General features: G+C 38.2%; 2 protein-coding genes and 1 long non-coding RNA gene across 9 annotated transcripts; 2 read left to right on the top strand and 1 right to left on the bottom strand.

Annotated features, from left to right (window-relative positions):
* Nucleotides 1–3,228: 3,228 nt before the first annotated feature.
* On the top strand, nt 3,229–7,582 carry LOC111385613. 3 transcript variants are annotated; one of them, XM_023010021.1, is made up of 6 exons: nt 3,232–3,978; nt 4,150–4,465; nt 5,228–5,286; nt 5,823–5,951; nt 6,306–6,441; nt 7,213–7,582. In XM_023010021.1, the coding sequence occupies exons 1-6, from the start codon at nt 3,761–3,763 to the stop codon at nt 7,426–7,428; spliced, it is 1,074 nt and encodes a 357-aa protein (XP_022865789.1). In that variant the 5' UTR covers nt 3,232–3,760; the 3' UTR covers nt 7,429–7,582. The 3 variants fall into 3 exon arrangements, with proteins under 3 accessions (XP_022865788.1, XP_022865789.1, XP_022865787.1); XM_023010020.1 differs by having other exon boundaries at nt 3,229–4,465; nt 7,208–7,393; XM_023010019.1 differs by having other exon boundaries at nt 3,232–4,465.
* A 510-nt stretch (nt 7,583–8,092) lies between these two features.
* LOC111385615 (beta-amylase 7-like) lies at nt 8,093–20,584 on the bottom strand. Of its 5 annotated transcripts, none has more exons than XM_023010022.1 (13): nt 20,301–20,578; nt 19,862–19,990; nt 19,415–19,712; nt 18,677–18,941; nt 18,307–18,594; nt 17,935–18,012; nt 17,572–17,775; nt 16,937–17,131; nt 16,204–16,368; nt 15,657–15,917; nt 9,741–9,959; nt 9,347–9,566; nt 8,093–8,477 (listed from the first exon to the last, which is right to left on the bottom strand). In XM_023010022.1, exons 3-13 carry the CDS (start codon nt 19,582–19,584, stop codon nt 8,449–8,451), a joined length of 2,094 nt encoding a protein of 697 aa, XP_022865790.1. In that variant the 5' UTR covers nt 19,585–19,712; nt 19,862–19,990; nt 20,301–20,578; the 3' UTR covers nt 8,093–8,448. The 5 variants fall into 5 exon arrangements, with proteins under 5 accessions (XP_022865790.1, XP_022865791.1, XP_022865792.1 ...); XM_023010023.1 differs by having other exon boundaries at nt 19,415–19,646; XM_023010024.1 differs by having other exon boundaries at nt 19,415–19,609.
* On the top strand, nt 18,426–19,016 carry LOC111385616. Its single transcript, XR_002701085.1, has 2 exons — nt 18,426–18,485; nt 18,959–19,016. It is a non-coding gene; the product is annotated as an uncharacterized LOC111385616 (long non-coding RNA).
* Nucleotides 20,585–20,965: the final 381 nt, after the last annotated feature.

Here is a 20,965-nt window from a genome sequence, read left to right as displayed (position 1 = left end):
TTGAATTCATGGGGAATTGCATTTTGAACACATTATATTGGATTTTCGTGCATGCACCGATTCAAATTTTCCTTTCAGATTTGCAATAGAATCTCAGATTGCATACATAAAATATTCACATACCGTATGAATGCGTGAAATTGAAAAGCAATTTCGACTTACCGAATTTGGAGATAGTGAATTGAATTTACCAAATTTGAATATGAAAATCTGGATTCATATCTTTCTACAAATCGAACCATTTAGTGCCATCAAACGGTCCACACGAACAAAATCTCTATCCATCAACTTGATCATTGCCAAAGTGGTTTCTTTCTTCATTGTTATCGTATCGTTTGAGATTGTTGAGAAATTATCGTCATCGGGGTTGGAGAAGAAACAACATAGAAGTGATATCAAGAAGATGAAATAAACGTGAAGAACAAACCAAATATGAAAGGCTCAAACATGACATTATATCGTTGTCCTCAAACGATATTTGCCCCCTCTCAATAACAATTTTGGTGTTTAAAGAGTCTCACGGCAAACGGTTTGTAGGATTAATCAAGTCTTGTAGAGAATCAAACACTTAAGCACATGTGTTTTTCTTCAAAACTTCATAAACAAAAGGAGGAAAAAATGAATATGAAAGAAGAAAGAATGAAAAAATGTTTATCATATATTTGTTACATAATTTCAACACCATGTATTGATCCCTCCATCTCCTATTTATAGATTTGAATCGATACTCCACGAATAGGTATCAAAATATGATGAAGGGTTACAAGAATCCCTCCAAAAGCCATCAAAAAACCAATTGAAAAACGGCCTCCAACGGTCGATTTATTGTTCTATGTGGTCGTATGATATATTTGTGACCGAGCTTTTTACGCTCAGCATATGGCCATGCGGACCATGTGGTCGCATGGTTAAACATGCAGCTACCGTTTCAATTTTATGTTCCAATTTTGTTCCTTCTATTCCACACACGTGTTTATTGATTTTGAACAACACATTTTCAACATTATGGTCCCACCTCTTCGAATAAATTTTAAAATAGTGGTCCTGCTTCTTCGACTTCAAGGGAGGATTTGAGAATTAGAGTTCTTAATTGGTAGCTCAGGAAAAGATCAAGGTTTTTTATAGAGGAAATTTGAGGATAATTACTAGTTTGGATTTTGTAGGAAAAGATGAAGAAGACAAGAACCCTAATGCCCAAGTGAATGGGCTGCATCTCATTTGGGTTTGGGTGGGGGGTTATTTAGATGGAATTTAACCTTGAGGTCCTCAAGGTTCTCTATTTATGTGTTTTGATTCTTCAGTTTCAATTAAAATTATAAAGGTTCTAATGGTGATAATGAACATCTTATTTAACGGCCACGTAATCATTCAACGTCACCACGTCAGCACTTAACACTACCAACTTAACGGAGTGACCATTTGTGTAACCGTCCTCAAAGTTCAGTGACCGTTTTTGAAAGTTTGAAATTTTAGTGATCGTTTTGACATTTTAAGGTACGTTCAATGACCGTTTGTAAAATTAACCCATTTTTATATAGATGAAATTCCTTTTCGTTTATATATTAATTCTGTAAAAAATAAATAAATAAATCTGTCCTTTCCTAATTCTATCGCTAACGAAAAGGTATCATCATTTTTAGGCATATCAAAACATAAACAAATTGTTGAAACATCAAACACGTGGAACATGCATGCATGTTATGAATAAACATCATTAACCTTCGAGAAGAAAACAACACAAATTATAGTGTTTGGCGTACCAAATAGTGGACTTAGGTAACCAAACGAAACGAATAAGCCGCCATCTTCTTAACCACTGTTGCTTAGTGCATTGGTTAACAGTTAATTAAATGCCTTTTTAGCAAAATTATAATATTTCGATATGGCATCTACAGGGTAGTTAAATACTTAGCCATTGTTTGGCCCATTAAAATTTTAATATATTTCTTCATCTCTTCTTTTCAATCACACAATTTCGAACAAAATAATATTACATATAATTCAAAAACCGTTCCTTCCTTTTTAGTCACTTATTCTTCAAAAAATTATTATTTTAAAATATATTATTTTTAAAATCTCATTATAATGGGCGCCAAACAATACTTAATATTATATTTATATGTAATATTTTTCAGAGTCCAGACGACTCTCCATTGACCATTAATTGCCAAGTCCGTTTGATCAAAATTTTAAAGACAAGGCATTTTGTGTTTAATATATTTATATTAAAAAGTAAAAGCGTCAAGATTTTCATAAATTTTATGAATTTATTTGTGAGTAAAGGACGAAGTTTGAGGAAAAGATTCAAACATGAAAAAACTAAGAGTCTGTTTGGGAATGATTTAGAGAATTGATTTTTTGACCGTTAGGAAAAAGTGGGGTCCACCTGTGAGAGAAGAAGTCAAATATAACGACTGAAATAGTGAAATAACGATAAAAAAAAATCAATTTTTTAGGACAAAAAATCGCTCCCAAACAAGCTGTAAATCTCAGTACTTCTTGATGCTATTAAATTAAAAAACCTGTAGCCACTCCAGACAAAGAGCTAACCTTTTGGGTCATAATAAATGCCATATTAACTTAGCAAGGCCCCAAGCCCCCGTTACTGAAATCAGAACCAAACGGGGCTAAGTCGTAAACCCATTCTACATCCTTACCAAGCACCGACCTGGCCTAAAAAACTAAAATCATATAAGTTATAGCCCGATTCTCCATATCGAAGAAGCTCATGACCCTAAGTAAAATCCACCACTGATACCACGCTTGGGTAGTAAACTCACTTTCACAGTCGATAAATCCTCTGTTTATTCAAACCAAAAAAGCTACCCATTTTTAAATCCAGTGATTATTTCAGTAGTAATTTGATTGAAAAATGATTAGTTAAACACCTTATGCATTTAATATCTCGAGCAAGAATATTTATTAATTGAGTGATATTATTTAGCACAATTGGTGCTTAACATCAGTTTAGGTGATAGTATTGATGACGTTGATTTATATGTTCAATTATATGAACAATCATGACATAATTTTACATTTTATTGAATCTATTGCATAATTTCACATGAATAGTTGTTTCTGCACTATTGATGATGCTGGATAGCATTATTATTTTTTTTTTTTTTTAATTTATTACAGTGTACCAACCAGCAAACCCAGAAAAAGGTTGTCATGCCAATTAATTAATGGAATCCGAGCATAACGCTGAACAGATTCTCAGGAAAGCGACCCAAAAGACAATGTCTTTGACCTGCAGTTAGCAGCTATTTTACGTCTTTCCAACATTTTCTCCTCCTTATATTTTTTATTTTTTTTATTATTCGACATTTTGTCCCCCATTTGTTCATACACGTGAACGATTATCTTTTCTTGAAAAATTCTTTCCCTAAATAAAAATTCTTCCTTTATTTCCCAAATAGTTAAATTGATTGTTGATAAGCTGCTGTTGTACTGTATCTTCTAAAATTCATCGTTCAAATACTTCTGTTCTTGTGGGTAATCCAGTGACTAGTCTATACTTTGGGTGCATATTTTACGAATCTTAATATCGAAAGTTGATTTTTCTGTCTTCTTGATAGAACTTCCAAAAAAACCCAAATACTTGTCTTTGAAAGTATACCATTGGACTTTGCCTGTTTGCATATATTTGATTTGCAGAACAATCAAAACCCATTTAAGAATCCAGAATTTTTTTCCTTTTATTTTTGCTGTGTAAGACTTTGTGGTGTTTCTGTTTAGTATGATTAACTTGTAGGCATAAATGTCAGTTGCCTGCTGTATTCCAATTGTTGAATGTGTGTCCTGTCTAGCGTGTGTTCGATGGGTGTGGAAGAAATTTCTGTACACTGCTGGCCGTGAAAGTGAGAATTGGGGCCTTGCAACTGCTAGTGAATTCGAACCCGTGCCCCGGTTTTGTAGATATATTCTATCAGTGTATGAAGATGATCTTAGAAACCCTTTGTGGGCTCCCCCGGGAGGGTATGGAATCGAACCAGATTTTGTTGTATTAAAAAAGGATTATGGAGATACTCAAGGGAGAGTATCTCCTTACATGATCTATCTTGATCGTGAGAATAGAGATATAGTTGTAGCAATTAGCGGGCTTAATTTGGGAAAAGAAAGTGATTTTTTACTCTTACTTGACAACAGACTCGGGCAGACAAAATATGATGGTGGTTATGTTCACAATGGATTGCTGAAGGCAGCTCAGTATGTTTTAGAAGAAGAGTGTGAGATAATTAGGGAGCTTCTTGAAAGGAATCCGGATTATATGTTGACATTTGCCGGGCATTCACTTGGTGCAGGAGTTGTAACATTGTTAACTATGTTGGCTGTAAAGAATAGGGAAAAGCTGGGGAACATTAAGAGAAAAAGGATTAGATGCTTTGCAATTGCTCCTACTAGGTGTATATCTTTAAACTTGGCCGTACGATATGCAGATATCATCAATTCGGTTGTGCTGCAGGTAATATCGATGTCTCAATTAGGGACCTAGTTTGCTTTGATTTGCTTCGAGGATTGGTTACTTCATGTTAATAATAATGTTGCAATGGAGATATATGCAGTTTAGGTTTACCTACTGGCTATTTTAGCTTGCTGGGCATTTGAGTAGATTATATTCAAGAAATTCATCAGACATGTTCTCTTCACATTGTACAAGCCCATGGGATTCTGCTATGAAACATACATTTTCTTGAGGCAATTTCTCATGCTTAGACGATAGAATCCTCATAATTTTATGTAATCTTTCTGTTATAACCTAGAGGCTTATTATCTTTCACATGTGCCTGTTCATCTTTTAGTTGCCTTGATGAAAATGCGTTAGCAAATAGCATTTTGGTGAAAATCTTTTGAAGTTCACTCTTTGAAACCACATTGTATGGATAAATAAATATGTTTTGAATTTATAATCCTGGGCTCTTGATAAAATATTAAGTCATACCATGATTCCTAAGACCGAGGCATTTTTTGCTGATCTTAGGATTAAGGTTGTACAAGACTTCTTTCTGAAGATAAATCGATTAAATAACCTCGATGACCCACAGTACAGACACACCGTGCAAACACAGATGGAAAGGAGATGCCTTTTTAGGTCTTCAAGTACCAGCTAACTATAGATTCCGATATATTCAATGTTTTCGCTTCATTTACCCTGGAATGAATACTTCTCCTTTCTGCCTAAAGGTTATTTATCATATTCTTATCTGTTTTTCTCATCGTTAACCAGGATGATTTCTTACCGCGGACAACAGTAGCACTGGAAGATGTTTTCAAATCACTTTTCTGGTAAAAAGTTTCAGGTCTTGCCGTCTTTCTGTATTGCCTTATTATGATGTTTGGTGAATAATAGAGACATTCATTCTTAGGCAGAATAGTATTGTTTTTCAAGAGATCAATTACTTTTGAAGTGTTCTATTTTTTTCTTTTTGATGGAGTTGCTATACTGGATCATTTTCATGTTAGCTCCAATGAAACTCAATGATAATGTATGGGGGGGGTGTTGGGGGGGGGGGGGGGGGAATAATTAAAAAAAAAAAAAAAAAAAATTCACCCACCCCCCATGCATTGTGAGTGGCCTGTACAGGCCCTGTGTACAGCCAGCAGAGTTCAAATGATAATCATCAATTGATCAGCCACATAGCATTTACACTTCTAAATTTAGCAAGTAAAAAATCCATAAAATTCGTTTGTTTCTCAATCTATCAAGGCTTTTGGCAAACTCATCATCACCTGAATGTGAGGCTTTAAATCTGCATGCACCGACATTTTTTAATCTAGTAAGTTTTACTCCCACAAATACTAATTTTGCTTCTTTTGGATAGTTTCCCATGCTTGATGTGCATAATGTGCTTGAAAGATACATGCACACTAGAGGAGAAGATGCTCCAGGATCCAAGGCGCCTGTATGCACCCGGTCGCCTATATCACATTATTGTGAGGAAGCCCTTCAGGTATGGAGTGAACTATGTACAATTTTTTTGAGAAATTATGGGATTGGAGAGACTCCCAAAAAAAAGAAAAAAAAAAAAAAAGGGATGTTGCTGTAACGAGCATGGAGGGGCAATTAGGCTATGGCTACTCCTCTAACTCCTACACCTACAGTATTTTGTTGAAAACGTTAACTACAACTAGCATCTGAAAGAGGAAAAAAAACTCATAAATTGAAAAATCCAATAATAGGACATGAGAACTGGTGTCTGATTATTAGATGCAAAGTTATAGTGATTCTCTCTAGATGATGACATATTTAAAATAGCACAACTTGATGCTGAATTTATTTTTAACAAAGTTTATTTGATGTGCAGGTTCAAAAAAATTTCTCCAGTTGTTAAGACTGCAGTCCCGGTCGATGGACGGTTTGAGCACTTAGTCCTCTCTTGCAATTTAACTTCAGATCATGCCATCATTTGGATACTTAAGGAATCTCAAAGAGCGTTTGATGTAAGTTCTCATTTTTCTAGCAGACAACTTTAAATTCTTCTTGTTTTAGAAAAAGTGATCTTCAAATTTGTTCTTGTGGGTAGATTCTCATTAGGATGGGAAAGATCTTCCTTGTGCTTTGACTTTATTTTTATTTTTTTTAGTAAAACATCAACACAGCCATAGTGGGTTTTCATGCGCCACAAGGAAATGCTGAGGGAGGTTTGGATTCCTCAACCATATATATATAAGAAAATGAAAAAAATTTTAATTAGAGGATGTCTAGAATTAGTTCACATTTACCGCGGGAGCCGGGATGATGGACCAGTACATCTGAAGCACAGGAACACATCTGTTGTACCTTATAGAGATATCAAAAAATAAGCCACTCAATTCTAGCTCACTTTTTAACTCTAAACTCATCGAATCAAGCTCTTAATGCTTTGTCTAAGATAAATTTTCTGTTTCTCAATTCCTACGGAATGAAGTTTTATGATTTTTCACGAGCTTCTTTAAAATATAATGATCGTCTTCGTCTTGGCTTGGTTGTTGACTTGTGAGGTTGACGTCAATGAGGCACGAGACATGCTGTAGTTTCTTTTCATCTTTCAATAGGTCTAACAATAAATGAAATGGAGTGGAAAAGAATAATTTATGTAGCTGACCCAATTTATCTCGAATTCTACTTTGTTGCCAATTGTTCATAAGCTTCTTAAATATATTTAGCGGTTTATGAATGACGAACAATTTTCTACCATTGTGTTGAATATTACTTATTTTGCTCTAGTGCAGACACTGCTGGAAAGCGAGCAGGTTATGGATATTCCGGTAGCACAGAGGATGGAGCGGCAGAAATCTCTTGCCAAAGAACACAAGGAGGAGCATCGAGCCGCAATAGAGAGGGCGATTGCATTGGATGTTCCCCTCGCATACCCTCCTTCGTATGGAACTTTCCAAGAGATGGAGAAAGGAGAAAACTCAACTAGAACACACCATTTTTCTTTTTAAATCGTCCGAGAGGCTAGAGAGCTGGGATAATCTTGCCGGGGTCGTTTTTTATACGAATGAGTCAACGAATTCGAGGCTGGATAAATAACTTTCGAATTAGCTCAGAAAATGACATTCATTCTTTTATTGGAAAAGTACCTTTGTTACTTCACAAGTCTTGTATTTCTCATCACTGCCGCATGATGGAACATAATCAGCATTAATTGGCAAAATTCGGTCCACGATCCGCCCCCCTCTTGCAGATCACAATTTCTGAGAGTGAAAAACAAAACAAAATTGGGCCGGAACATTTTTTTACCAAACTTGGACAGATTAGAGTAAATCTACTCATAATTAAACGAGTGAATTTTAAAATAATTTGTTTTTTATTGATCCATATTAAAAATAAATATGCTACTAAGCCCTACTTGATTTAGATAAAAATAAAAAATAAAAAATAAAAAATTTAATATATTTTGATAAAAATTCATGGAATGCATTGTTAAAAAATTGAGAATCTCATGAAATTTGTGATTTAAAATTAATTCTTAACTTTGATTTAAACTTTAATCCGTAATTTTATGTTAACCAAATAGGTACTACGTATCAATAATATAATTAAGTTTTCCCACTTAAAAAATAAAAAAAGTTACTTATCTAAACATATTTGGAATAAGAAGGCCTCTAAAAACAACCTTTACTCGTATATAAGCTTAGTCAAAGACTCAATTTTGGGAATGACCAGAGAGCCAAAGGTTACCCAACTGGAAGTTTGCACTTGAGCATGGAATGCAGGGCAGATAAATTTGAAGCAGACTGTACGTTCATTAAACAGAACCTAAAATAAAAATCTATAATTTATATAATTCCACAGGTTGAATTGAATCCCTCAACAAGTACTGTAGAATTGATCAGCTGATTTGTTACTCTATATTAACAGAATGATAAAAGGATCCACTGTATACTTCATTTCCTTTACTAGTGTACCTAAAATGGTTCCCTCTCCGGCCTCAACTTGAATACAAGTCGGGAGTTCTGCAACTATGTCTGATACTCGAGTACAGCTTCTCCTGCAATTGACATTGAAAAGTCACATTACAATTGTCTCATTTCTGCTAGTGTTGATTCACCTAGCATGCATGTGTAAATAATGCACTAATATATTCCATGCTTAAACTTGCTGGTGAAGATGATGGAGTTACTAAAAAATAGAATTCGCAAAGCTATTTAGAGATGACACATTCCTCTTGACAGCCCTTTCATTCAACGAGGACAAGGACTTGACAGAGTTTTGAGAAATTGTTTCGATCGTAGTTCCTTGAGATGTTAGAATCCTACCAAGTTTGAGGTGATTTGGAGTGCATTTGAGTGGATAACAATACTATCCTGGGTGACGTGCGGGGCAATCTAGTTTGCTAAAAGTATGAGAACAAGATTTGAACTAAGAGCCTGTTTAGCAAGACTTTGAAAAGTCAATAAGAGATTTTGTGATCCAAAAGTTGCTTTTGGACCTATTTGGCTAATTTTATAAAGTACTTCTAATAATTAGAAGAGTTTTTAGAGGAAATTGGTATAATGTGATTTCTTCTAAAAGCACTCCGGAACAGAGAGTGCTATTCAAAATTAATTTTCAAATAAAAATTAAGATAACTTTATCCAAAAACTCTTCTACAGGAAGCAAAAGATATATCAAATGAACCCTAAGCATTACTCCACTCCTAATAAATTTTAAGTTGTGGATGCATACACGAGTATGTAATATGATGCATCTTATAAAGGCCAATCTACCGAGAACTTTCGTAAAATATTCAACTCCTAACAAATCTTCGATAGCTAAGAAGTAGTCGACGACTACTAGTACCTAGTTGCCTTAGAAAGGAAACAACAATAACTATCAAAAATCTTGTAAAAAAAAAAAGAAGTATTAGGATAATTTTACCATGCATTCTCTTGATGAATCGTTCAAATTCAACAAAGTTGCGTCTTTCCAAGAGATGTGGGCTGAGTTTTAGATAGGTAAAAGAAGAAAAATGCCTGCCATCTGGATCACTCATTGGCTTTGCCTTTTCCAGTAAATAGTTATAACCATCCCGGTCATGGCATGGAAGAGCATTTTCACTAGAAACTGGTATGCAAACATCCCATGCAGCATTCAATACCTACGATATAAGCTGTTACAATGAGAAATATTGAAAGAATAGTGTGCATGTTTCTAAACAATTACCCTGCAAACCACTGATATTACTACGCAAACAAATCAATGGATAGCTGATGCAAAATATTCTCTAACTGGAGAAAAGGGAGTTCTTTTTGAAGATCAAGAAGCCACGTACTTGCCAGGCTAATCCCTCGGGCTCAGCCAGTGCCTCAGAGAATTCCATATGCTGATCTAACATGCTTATTTCAGAACATGTAAAGTTTAGTGCTGCCCCGTGTCTCTTCAACATTGCCATAATAGCAGCATAACCATCTCGATTGCATGGATTATAAAATCCAGCAATTAATTCAGCAGCATGGCTAGCTGTCTTGTACCACCAATGAATTCCGGAAATCTGTGTAAAATTTAAAGTATTGGCAAGATATGAAAATGGGGTCATGTTAGTCCATAAAAAAATTTCAAAGCAATCTATTGATACTGATGCACAGTTAATTTATTGTACTTTGTGTGCATAATAAACTACCCTAACATCCACATGTATATGTAATATGATCTCCTTGAATAGTCATATCAAATATGCACTTATTTTCGCGTCTATATGATAGCTCAGGAAAAAAGGATGAAAATATATAGATGTCGGTATAATGCATTCCATCTTTCTGTGACTTGTCAAGGTCATGCTTGCCTAACTAAATAGACATGTAAGATAAGTGATAAGAAACTGTTTGAATGAAATGAAGAATTCTATTAATCAGCAAAATGCAAGATTACAAGAATTGAAACCAGACTACCTTACTTCTCAAATTGCCTCCCTATCTCCTACCTTTAGCCCCCTATTTATAACCTGTTTCTAACAAACTTATTCCCCTCCCCACATGCTCCTAAACAGAATTTCGTTAACCTTCGTTCCAGATGATTCTCCCCCTTTCTTGAGTCTTCTAGAATAGGTGAAGTGGACGGGAGGCCTAACACTACCCCCAGTTTCCAAACACACCTTGTCCTCAAGGTGGAAGTCGAAGAAGTGTTGTAAGATAGAGTCCACTGATTCCCAAGATGCATCTGTCGCTGGCAAGTTTTTCCACTGTACTTGTACTTCTTTCCCGAGAGGTTTTCCCGAAGGTGCTTGACGTATGCCCAAAATTTGCTCTAGCTCTATAACCCATTCCAAGTCAACAGTGAGTTGCTGGGGAAACAATTGATTGACTGTGTTTGATCCCAGGGCCTTCTTTAATTGTGATACGTGAAAAATCGGATGTATTGTGGCGCTGGAAAGCAAGTCCAAACGGTAGGCCACTGGTCCTATGCGTTTCAGCACTTCAAACGGGCCAAAGTATTTAGGCCCTAGCTTCTCATTAGGTCGTTTTGCCAAAGAACGAAGGCGGTATGGACGTAACTTGACATAGACTAAATCCCCTTCAACATATTGGACATCCCTTCGATGTTGGTCTGTTGTTAACTTCATCTTATCTTGGGCACGACTGAGATGAGCCTTCAGTTCATCCAACATTAGATCCCTCTCCCGCAACTGATGTTCAACATATTGTACCTTAGTGGATTGGCTGCCATAACGAATTAGAGGCGAGGGGTCCCTTCCATAAACTGCTCGAAATGGAGTGGTATTTGTAGAGGCGTGAAATGTCGTGTTATACCAATATTCAGCCCAAGGGACCCAAGTGGACCAACTTTTAGGTTTGTCATAGGAAAAACATCGGAGAAATGTTTCAAGGCACCTGTTAATAACTTCAGTCTGTCCATCCGTTTGAGGGTGGTAGGTAGTGCTTCGGCGTAGAGTTGTTCCCAGCAGGCGAAGAATCTCCGTCCAAAAATGGCTCAGGAAGACCTTGTCTCGGTCGGAGATGATGGAGTTAGGAACACCATGAAGCCGTATGATTTCCTTGACAAAGAGGGCTGCTACTCCTAGGCTATGAAAGGATGATTCAGCAGTAAGAAGTGGGCATATTTGCTCAATTGATCGACCACAACCAGCAAGGCATTGTATCCACCAGATGTGGAAAGGCCTTCAACAAAATCAACAGAAATATCTTCCCATATCTGACTGGGTATTGGTAATGGCTGCAGGAGTCCAACTAGAGAAAGGGCAAGAGACTTGTTTTGCTGACAAACCGCACATTCTTCCACAAACTTTTGGATGTCTTTCTTCATCCCTTTCCAGTAGAGGTTGCTGGCTACCCTTTTGTAGGACCGTAGGAACCCAGAGTGTCCCCCCATGGTGCTGCTATGGAATTCCTTCAAGATAGAAGGAATTAGGGAACAAGTTTGAGTAATGACGAGACGACCTTTGAAAATTAACCAGCCCTGTTCGACTGAATATCTAGGGTAAGCATCTGGGTCCTCTTGTAAAGCATTCGTAATCTTTGAGAGCGACGGGTCATTTTTTACTAGATTGCTTATCAACTGGACATCAATTACCTGGGGAATTGTGATGGCAGCTAGTTCAACTGTGCTGGGGACCAGTGACAAGGCGTCTGCGGCTCTGTTTTCCCTCCCCAATCTATAGTGCATCTCGAACTCATATCCCAGTAGTTTGGTTACCCATTTCTAAAATTCCAGCAAGATGACTCTCTGCTCAAGGAGGAATCTTAAGCTGCGCTGATCAGTGCGGACTATGAATTTTCTTCCCAGGAGATACTGTCGCCATTTTTGGATAGTGAGCACAATTGCCATCAACTCCCTTTCGTAGACAAATTTGTGTTGTGACTTGGCAGACAACACCTGACTGTAATATGTGATGCGCCGTTGCTCTTGCATGAGTACCACTCCCAACCCGTGACCTGATGCATCTGCTTCGATTTTGAAGGGCTTAGAGAAATCTGGAAGGGCGAGGACAAGGACAATTGTCATAGCTGACTTCAGTTTCTGGAATGCTATTTCTGCCTCTTCATTCCATCCAAATGCGTCCTTCTTAAGTTGTTAGGTTAGTGGCCAAGATATTGCCCCATAACCTGCCACAAATCTCCTGTAGTATCCAGTCAAGCCCAAGAAGCCCCTTAATTCTCTGAGATTGCGAGGGGGTAGGCCAATGCACCATTGCTTCTATTTTGTTTGGGTCGGCCGACACCAAGTGGCTCAAGTATTCTATCTATCGTTGGGCGAAGATGCATTTCTTCGCGTTTGCATATAGCTGATGAGTGGCCAGAGAGGTAAAGACCATCTCCAAGTGTTGCTCATGTGTAGGGAGATCTTTACTGTAGACTAAAATGTTGTCAAAGAAGACCAGCACAAACTTCCTTAAATAGGCCCTAAAACCTGGTTCATTAATGACTGAAAAGTTGCCAGAGCGTTGAAGAGACCAAAGGGCATGACAAGGAACTCATAATGTCCTTCGTGCGTCCGAAACGCTACGGTGGCTCTATGGAGCTCGTCCAATAACTCGTCGATCACGGGAATGGAGAACTTGTCTGGAAGTGTCACTTTATTCAATGCTCTGTAATCTACAAAACCACCAACTACCATCCTTTTTCTTAACGAGTAGTACTGGACTAGAAAAGGGGCTAACACTTAGCTGAATAATCCCTGCATTTAACATTTCTCGAACCAGTCGTTCAATCTCGTTTTTCTGGATGTGGGGGTATCGGAAAGGCCTGACACTAATTGGTTCATTCCCTTCCTTTAATAGAATCGAGTGATCCGTATCTTGATGGGGTGGTAACCCTTGGGGCTCTTTAAATACCTGCTGGTGTTTCTGTAATAATGTCTGCACTCCCTTGGGCAACTCCGCCCTGTTTTCCATCCCAGCAGTTGGCTCGTCATACTCTACCCAGACTCCCTGCCTTTCGTTTTGTAATGCTTTCACCATGGCCCTTAACGAAACGCAGATTTGTTAAGTCTTGGATCCCCTTTTAGCATCATCAAAGTCTCGCCCATTCGAAACCTAATAGTGAGAAGTTTCCAATTCACTTCCATATTACCCAGACTTCCCAGCCATTGCATCCCAAGTACCACGTGTGTACTCCCTAATTCCAAAGGCAAGAAATCTTCAACTATAGTCAAACCTTGTAATTCCAAAACCACACCCTTACAAATGCCCATTCCTTTCACTGACTTGCCTGTTCCCATAACCACCCCATAATTCGTTGTTGCCGTGGTTGGAACTCCCAACTTCTGGACAATATCCACTGACATAAAATTGTGGGTTGCTCCACAGTCGATTAGCACTGTTACTATACTTGAGCTTACCTTCCCCTTCAATTTCATGGTGCCTAGGGTAGTTAGCCCAACCACCGAATTTAATGATAGCTCTACCTTGTTAGCCATTTCGAAAGGTTGTGCCGCCTCTGAATCATCAATTGCTTCTTCGTCATCGTCCCCTTCAACCAGCAGAACCCGTAGCTCGCGGTTCTTGCACTGGTGACCCATGGTAAATTTCTCATCACACCAGAAACAAAGCCCTTTGCCGAGCCTCATCTGCCATTCCGCGTCCGACATACGCCGGGTTGGGCAATCTCGCCGGTCGCTAACCGACTTTTCTCCCACCGTGACAGTTTTGATAGGGAAGGTCATCTCTGGCTTCCAGCGATTTGGGAGTAATTTGGGGGTCCTATGGGCTGCTGAATCCCTCGTTTCTTTGATTATGGAGTTACGATCTTCCACCATTTGGGCCAACTCCATAATCTAGCCTAATCCTTTTGGGCCCAAAATCCTGATTTCTGTCCGTATCTCTGGCTTGAGTCCATTAACAAAAGTACTTTCCAGGACTTCCTTTGGTATCTCCTTCAGTGGCGCAGCCAAGACTTCGAACTCCCGCCGAAACTCAGCCACCGTGTCCCTTTGTTTGATCGCCAGAAATCTTTCACACATACTTCCCTCCTGTGTAGGCTGGAAAAGCAGCAATAGCTGCTGACTGAACTGCCGCTAGTTTTGAAACGGAGCTCGAGCCTCCGTCCATTGAAGCTATGAAAGTGTGTCACCGTCGAGGCTCACCCCTATCACCCCCAATTTCTCCTGCTCGGTTAATCCATTAATGTCAAATTATCTTTCAGCCCTAAATAACCACCCGTCTGGGTCTACTCCGCTGAAGATGGACATCTCGAGTTTACGAATGCTTCGCCAATTCTCACCCCTGTCCAAACTTCCATCGAAACTTGCCTCGATCGTCCCCTCTAGCCATTTGCCATGATCCAAGTTGCGTTGTTCGCCCTTGTTTGCCAGAGGGATACTTGGTGGAAATGATACTTCGGTAACATTGCTGGATCCTTCCTTCTCCATATTTCTGCTTTTTCCAGCTTTAGGATTTGCCATAGTTACCACTGTCCTCCTAGTTTCCTCCATGGATTGCAGTACCATGGCCATGCTTTGTGTTAACTGTTCTACTGATTTTGCTAAACCTGGAAGCTGCCGCATCTCGCCCTTCAATTCCTCGATTTCTTTCTCCATTGCTTCTACCCTAACATCGGTTTTCTTTTGGGCCATCAGGATTTTGGTGCTCTGATATCAATTTGATAAGAAATTGTTTGAATGAAATGAAGAATTCTATTAATCAACAAAATGCAAGATTACAAGAATTGAAACCAGACTACTTTACTACTCAAATTGCCTGCCTATCCCCTACCTTTAGCCCCCTATTTATCACCCGTTTCTAACAAACTTATTCCCATCCCCACATGCTCCTAAACAGAATTTAGTTAACCTTCGTTCCAGATGATTCTTCCCCCTTCTTGAGTCTTCTAGAATAGGTGAAGTGGACGGGAGGCCTAACAATAAGCTTCATGTTTATTTGATTAGTTATCATCAATACATTACACACTTGAATTCCATTATCATATGAACATACAAAGATTTATTATCAGAAGTGTAACGAAGGTTTAAATTTTCTAATTGTGAAATACAGTCTAAAAATTATAAGCTAACTGTAGATTCAAGAGTCGTATAAGAGAAGCTTAATGTGTTATTTGATTTGCTATCATCAATACTAGACACATTACATTCCACCATTAAATAGACAGATGGTTATACTTGTAATAAAATATAAGATAACTATAATACTATGTGCAATATTAATATATTCTACTTATCTTTTAATAAGAAAAATCATCTTTCACATGAAAAAGTGAATTCTGAAGAACTGATTCACCTTTGCTGCAATGCAACTGCCTTCGAAAGCTAACTTTGCCAGAGAAAGCACCCGATCACCATGGTCAACCAAAACATGAGAGTACCAACTGAGAAAAAACCTGCCGTGATATCCATCATAATCACCTCCATCACAGAAAAATCCAGTTTCATGCGGCCGTGAATTGTAGGAACCTGCGTTATCTGGTCCTCGCCCCCAAAAGGAGTGTCCCCTAATTTCAGCTGCCTTACGAAGGCTTTTCAACATATACTGATCATAGCACTGTAAAGGGTGAAAATATATTGATAGATTGTATTGGACAGAACTAACGGCTTAAGGAGCTTTGAAGGATATTCTGAATTTCTGTAGAATCTTAATACGGAACTTGTTCAAGCAACTCAACCACATTTATGGTATATCTGGTGTGCATGTGCTCTACGTATAATGAGACAAGCCGGTTTTTGTTTAAAGGGGCCGTAATAGTTCGGTAGGGAGAAGGAGAATGCTGTTATGGGAAAATTTTGACACTGCATAAATTAGCAACGAAGATAATTAAATATGCCATTACCTGGAATTCACCAATACCAGGATATCTCCAACCATGTTTTACAGGATTGGATGGGTATCTTAGCTCTCCACATGGACCAAGTCCAACAACAACCGTAGAGATAATGCCATCATCAAAGAATTCATCAAATTCAACCCGGAAGCTTCTCATATAGTCAAAGTAAACCTACACAAGTTTTTCACCGTATAAAAACAACAAATCCAAATCTAAAAGTTCTTTAAATAAATCGGACTCGTCAAGATGTGTATAGTTGTGTAATTGTGAAAAATAAAAATTCCTCCAGAACTGAAAGGAAAATAGACTTTGTAATTACTGAGTCTACCATCCAGTAGGGTAAAAGCATTGCAGCCCTTTCTTTCACAGGGAGAGGGAAGGGAAAAATTGATCTCATCAGTCAACAATAGCCAAAGTGAAAGCTTAGGTTCCAAATTGAGTTCATACAGTGATAGCTAAAAAGAGATTAAGAATATCAGAGATCAAACACGAGAAAAGTAAGATTCCCTGAAATACTAAGAGAAGTTGCCATCAGCCTATAGAACAAATGTCGGTAGACTTGGCATAGAACTTTTTTGTTCAAGGCAACTTCACTTTGTTACAAACCCCAAAAAACTCAAGACATGAAGAAGAAAAAAATACTATACAGTTAAAACTGTGGTAACTTGAATGTGCTCTGAGAATTTAAAAAATTAATAGCTATATCATGTTTGAATTTTCTTGATGTTGAATCAGATACCTCTATGGCAGTCCGGCCTCTCAAAACCCTTTCCTTGTCAACTCCCCATGAAAGACATTCAGGGTTACGTCTTCCCGCTTTATCGGTGAAAAATATGTCAGGATTGCTGCGACCAATTTCAGCCACCCAGTGAGGCAGGGGAATACAAACGTCGTCACCAACATTACCACCACATTCATGAAAGGACATTACAACCTGATCCCAATTAGAACTTCACGAGTTTTAATACAATTCTAAAGAGAAACATATAAGCAACAACAGTTATTTCTTTGGCATTCAAGTCATCAACCTATTTATGCCTTACAAAAAGCATGTCAACTTTCTAAATATATCAGCCATCATACTTAAATGAATATGATAAGATTCATTAAGTACTTGTACCCATTAAACTTGCTCTTCTGCACCTTGAAAACATGGATAAGATGATGTGCTATAGACAAAAGCAACAGAACTGAAGGCATGGCATCGACAAAGTAATACCTCGTAAAACTTATTTTTTCCTTTTAAGAGGGAAAATCAGTTTCTCTGAGATAACTCTCAGAAGTAAGAACCCTGTCAAATGTCCCCCTGAGACTCACAAAGAGAAGAAATAAAATTGAAGGCAAGAGATGCAGCATATCTTTCGCAGAACTTACCTGTAACTTCATTTTAAGCTGCCGCACGATTTGAAACAACCTCTTGTATCCATTCCAATTGTACTCCTGTGGAGCATGCGCTTCCACTATACCCCACCAGCAATCAACCATAATACCATCAATGTTAACTGATTTCAAGAATTTAAGTTGTTTCACTAAACCATCGGGATCAACAAGCTCACACTTCATATTGATCACACCCAGCTGCCACCAGAAGGATTGGGAGCGCATTAGAACTTGGAAACTTTCACAATAACAGAGGCAAAAAATACTCTGATGCCAAATGCAAGTTAACAAGTACACGCAAGAACATAGAGGAAATAAAAGCCCATATGGAAAAATAAGAGTACTCATAAAGCTCACGGGTAACATAATAAAAACAGGAACATATGGTGTGCCAGCGAAATCACGCTCCAGCACCTTGCCAGAAACATCCATAACCTACAAAAATCGTTTAAACACATGGAAAAATATTATATATGCATCGAGGAAACAAGGCATGCAGACTGCAGGCTCAGGCACAAGAAGATCCAAATACCATAGAAAATTTGATTAAAATACAGCATAAGATTTATATAAGCAATCTTACAGGATAAAGCATAAATTACCGGTCTTTTCTGTTTTCTTTTTTCTTTTATTCTACATTTGAAGATTGCCTCAGAAATATCGCATAGTTTCACGTGCAACTTACTGCAACTAAAAAGTGATCGTAATAAAGAGAAGCAACCATTTCACCTGCCTATTTTGGACTGAATCCATGGAACCTCCAAGTGGAGGATCACTCTGAATGCCTCCTCCATCACCCATCATAGCTGAACTCTGAGATCTAGCGCTGGGGGACACATCATAAGGAGATGAAACAAAACTGCCTTTCATGTGGCTGACATTATAATTGACTGTACTCTGATAACCAGGTGAAATGCCTCTTAAGGAAGTAGGTGACGTGTGTTCTGCTGGCATATGTGGAGATGACAACGTCACCACTGCAGGAGGTGTACATCCTGCAGGTCTCGTGCCCTGCACCTATGGAGATAAGTTGTTTACTGTTTGTTATCCCTATTAATATTCACATCTACAAAAAATTACTGGTTGCATTGGGGATTACCTGTGATCTGGAAGGGTAGGTGGTTCCATCAGGAAGAACAACCCAACCGGCTTCCCTTGCCAAAGCAGCAATGACATCATTGATGTCAGCCCTGACTCTAAGATTATAGTTCCCATGCCTCCGAAGTCCAGCTAAAATTTTTGCAGTTATTGCTCTACGTTGTCGCTCGCGTAGCTTTGTTCTCTCCTTCTCTTCTTGTGGCCTACACCTCCTAGATCCTCCTTGTGGAGTTAGCTGCTCTTGAAATTGGTGGTGCTGCATAAACCTATTACTGCTGCTTAGGTGAAATGCCTCTTAAGGAAGTAGGTGACGTGTGTTCTGCTGGCATATGTGGAGATGACAACGTCACCACTGCAGGAGGTGTACATCCTGCAGGTCTCGTGCCCTGCACCTATGGAGATAAGTTGTTTACTGTTTGTTATCCCTATTAATATTCACATCTACAAAAAATTACTGGTTGCATTGGGGATTACCTGTGATCTGGAAGGGTAGGTGGTTCCATCAGGAAGAACAACCCAACCGGCTTCCCTTGCCAAAGCAGCAATGACATCATTGATGTCAGCCCTGACTCTAAGATTATAGTTCCCATGCCTCCGAAGTCCAGCTAAAATTTTTGCAGTTATTGCTCTACGTTGTCGCTCGCGTAGCTTTGTTCTCTCCTTCTCTTCTTGTGGCCTACACCTCCTAGATCCTCCTTGTGGAGTTAGCTGCTCTTGAAATTGGTGGTGCTGCATAAACCTATTACTGCTGCTTGTTGATACAATACCCACATCACCACCAACCATATCAGGAGTCGTCATGTTCTTCTCTTCATCATCATCGTCATCATCTTCCTCCTTCACATCCATCCCAATTTCATCATCATCATCATCTTCACTCATTCCGAATCTCTGCATCTCTGCTGCCATAAGTTTTCCTAGTTTTCTCCTTTATCTTGTTTGTCAAGCATAAATCTTAAAATTTAGGACTCCTGGTGAAAGCAACATAGCCCATAGCCCCAATATTATGTATAATCAGAACATTCTTTATATAGTAACTGCATGTGTTTACATGTCCGGGTAGTCCAACCGATTGTCTCAAAATTATCTTACACTAAGTATAATTGAGTGAATTTCATAAAGGATCAAACTTTACACATATAAAGATGATCCTTGGCAATATACGGAAAAGGAAATAGAGACGTACATTATTTATGTGATTTGTTTGCCATGAAACATTCAACAACCATCTTGTACTTCTGCTATTCTTATGACCACATGTGTCCAAAGATAGCTCGAGACATGTATCATTTACCTTAATTCATGTGATAAAAGCCTAAAACAATAAGAAAATAAATGTAAGTATCTCACTTGATTACAGATTAAAAGGACTGGAATTTCCAATTCAAGTCATTACACTGGCTTAATTGGTGTTCGTGAATTTTTCATCTTTTCTCCAGATTAAATCAATTTCAATAAATGAAACTAGTGGAATAGCTAAAATAACCAAACAACAAATATCGACGAAAAAAGATTAGTTCTTGTATTTTTTTCCTCACCACTACTCTATTAGCCACTAGTAAGAAAGTTAGAATCTTCACAAAATCAACTTTTACGACAGCTCAATAATGCTTAAAACAGCTTACTATGTTTTCGTCACGAACCCCGTTGAGAAATATCACATTCCTCGCGTTCAGATCTCAACGGACGAATAGAAAGCGGAGACCTCCGTCGGGGTCCGGTTCCCAAGACGAAGATTAAAAAGGAATAACACTTATTAAATTTTCCGGCGGAGATCCAGCGGCGGAGAGAGAAAAAGGACGGAGGTTTTACACGAGGGAAGCGTGTGTGGGTAGTGACCGGCACGCGTTCGGACCCTTATCTTCGGGCGTGCGATTCACACGCATAACGCGTGCCTGGTTAGGGTCCCATTTCACGTGAATAGGTTTGGGGACCATTGAAATGGGCTTATTATTGTCGTCACATTTTTGGACCAGTTAGCAGGCAATAATTTTGTGACCCCCATAATTCAGGGTTGCTCATGAAATTTGCTAAGTTAGTTTTCGTGAAAATTACTTAATTTTAATTTGTTTCAATTCGATTAATTAATTAATATTTTTAAATTGATCACTAAAAATACATAACTTGATTTCAATTTTTAACTGATCAAATTTCGATATAAACTATACATTTTACGAGATCCACAACTTTTATTAACTTTTTAACTATACCATTCATTAACCTTTTGTAGAAGTTGATGAAATGCTTTGTCAAAAAGCCCCTTAATCACATTGTTTTTTACTAAAAGTGA

This window comes from Olea europaea, unplaced genomic scaffold (genome assembly GCF_002742605.1).
Source record: "Olea europaea var. sylvestris unplaced genomic scaffold, O_europaea_v1 scaffold3223, whole genome shotgun sequence".
Classification (NCBI taxonomy): Eukaryota; Viridiplantae; Streptophyta; class Magnoliopsida; order Lamiales; family Oleaceae; genus Olea; species Olea europaea.
This window is presented reverse-complemented; position numbering and strand designations above follow the sequence as displayed.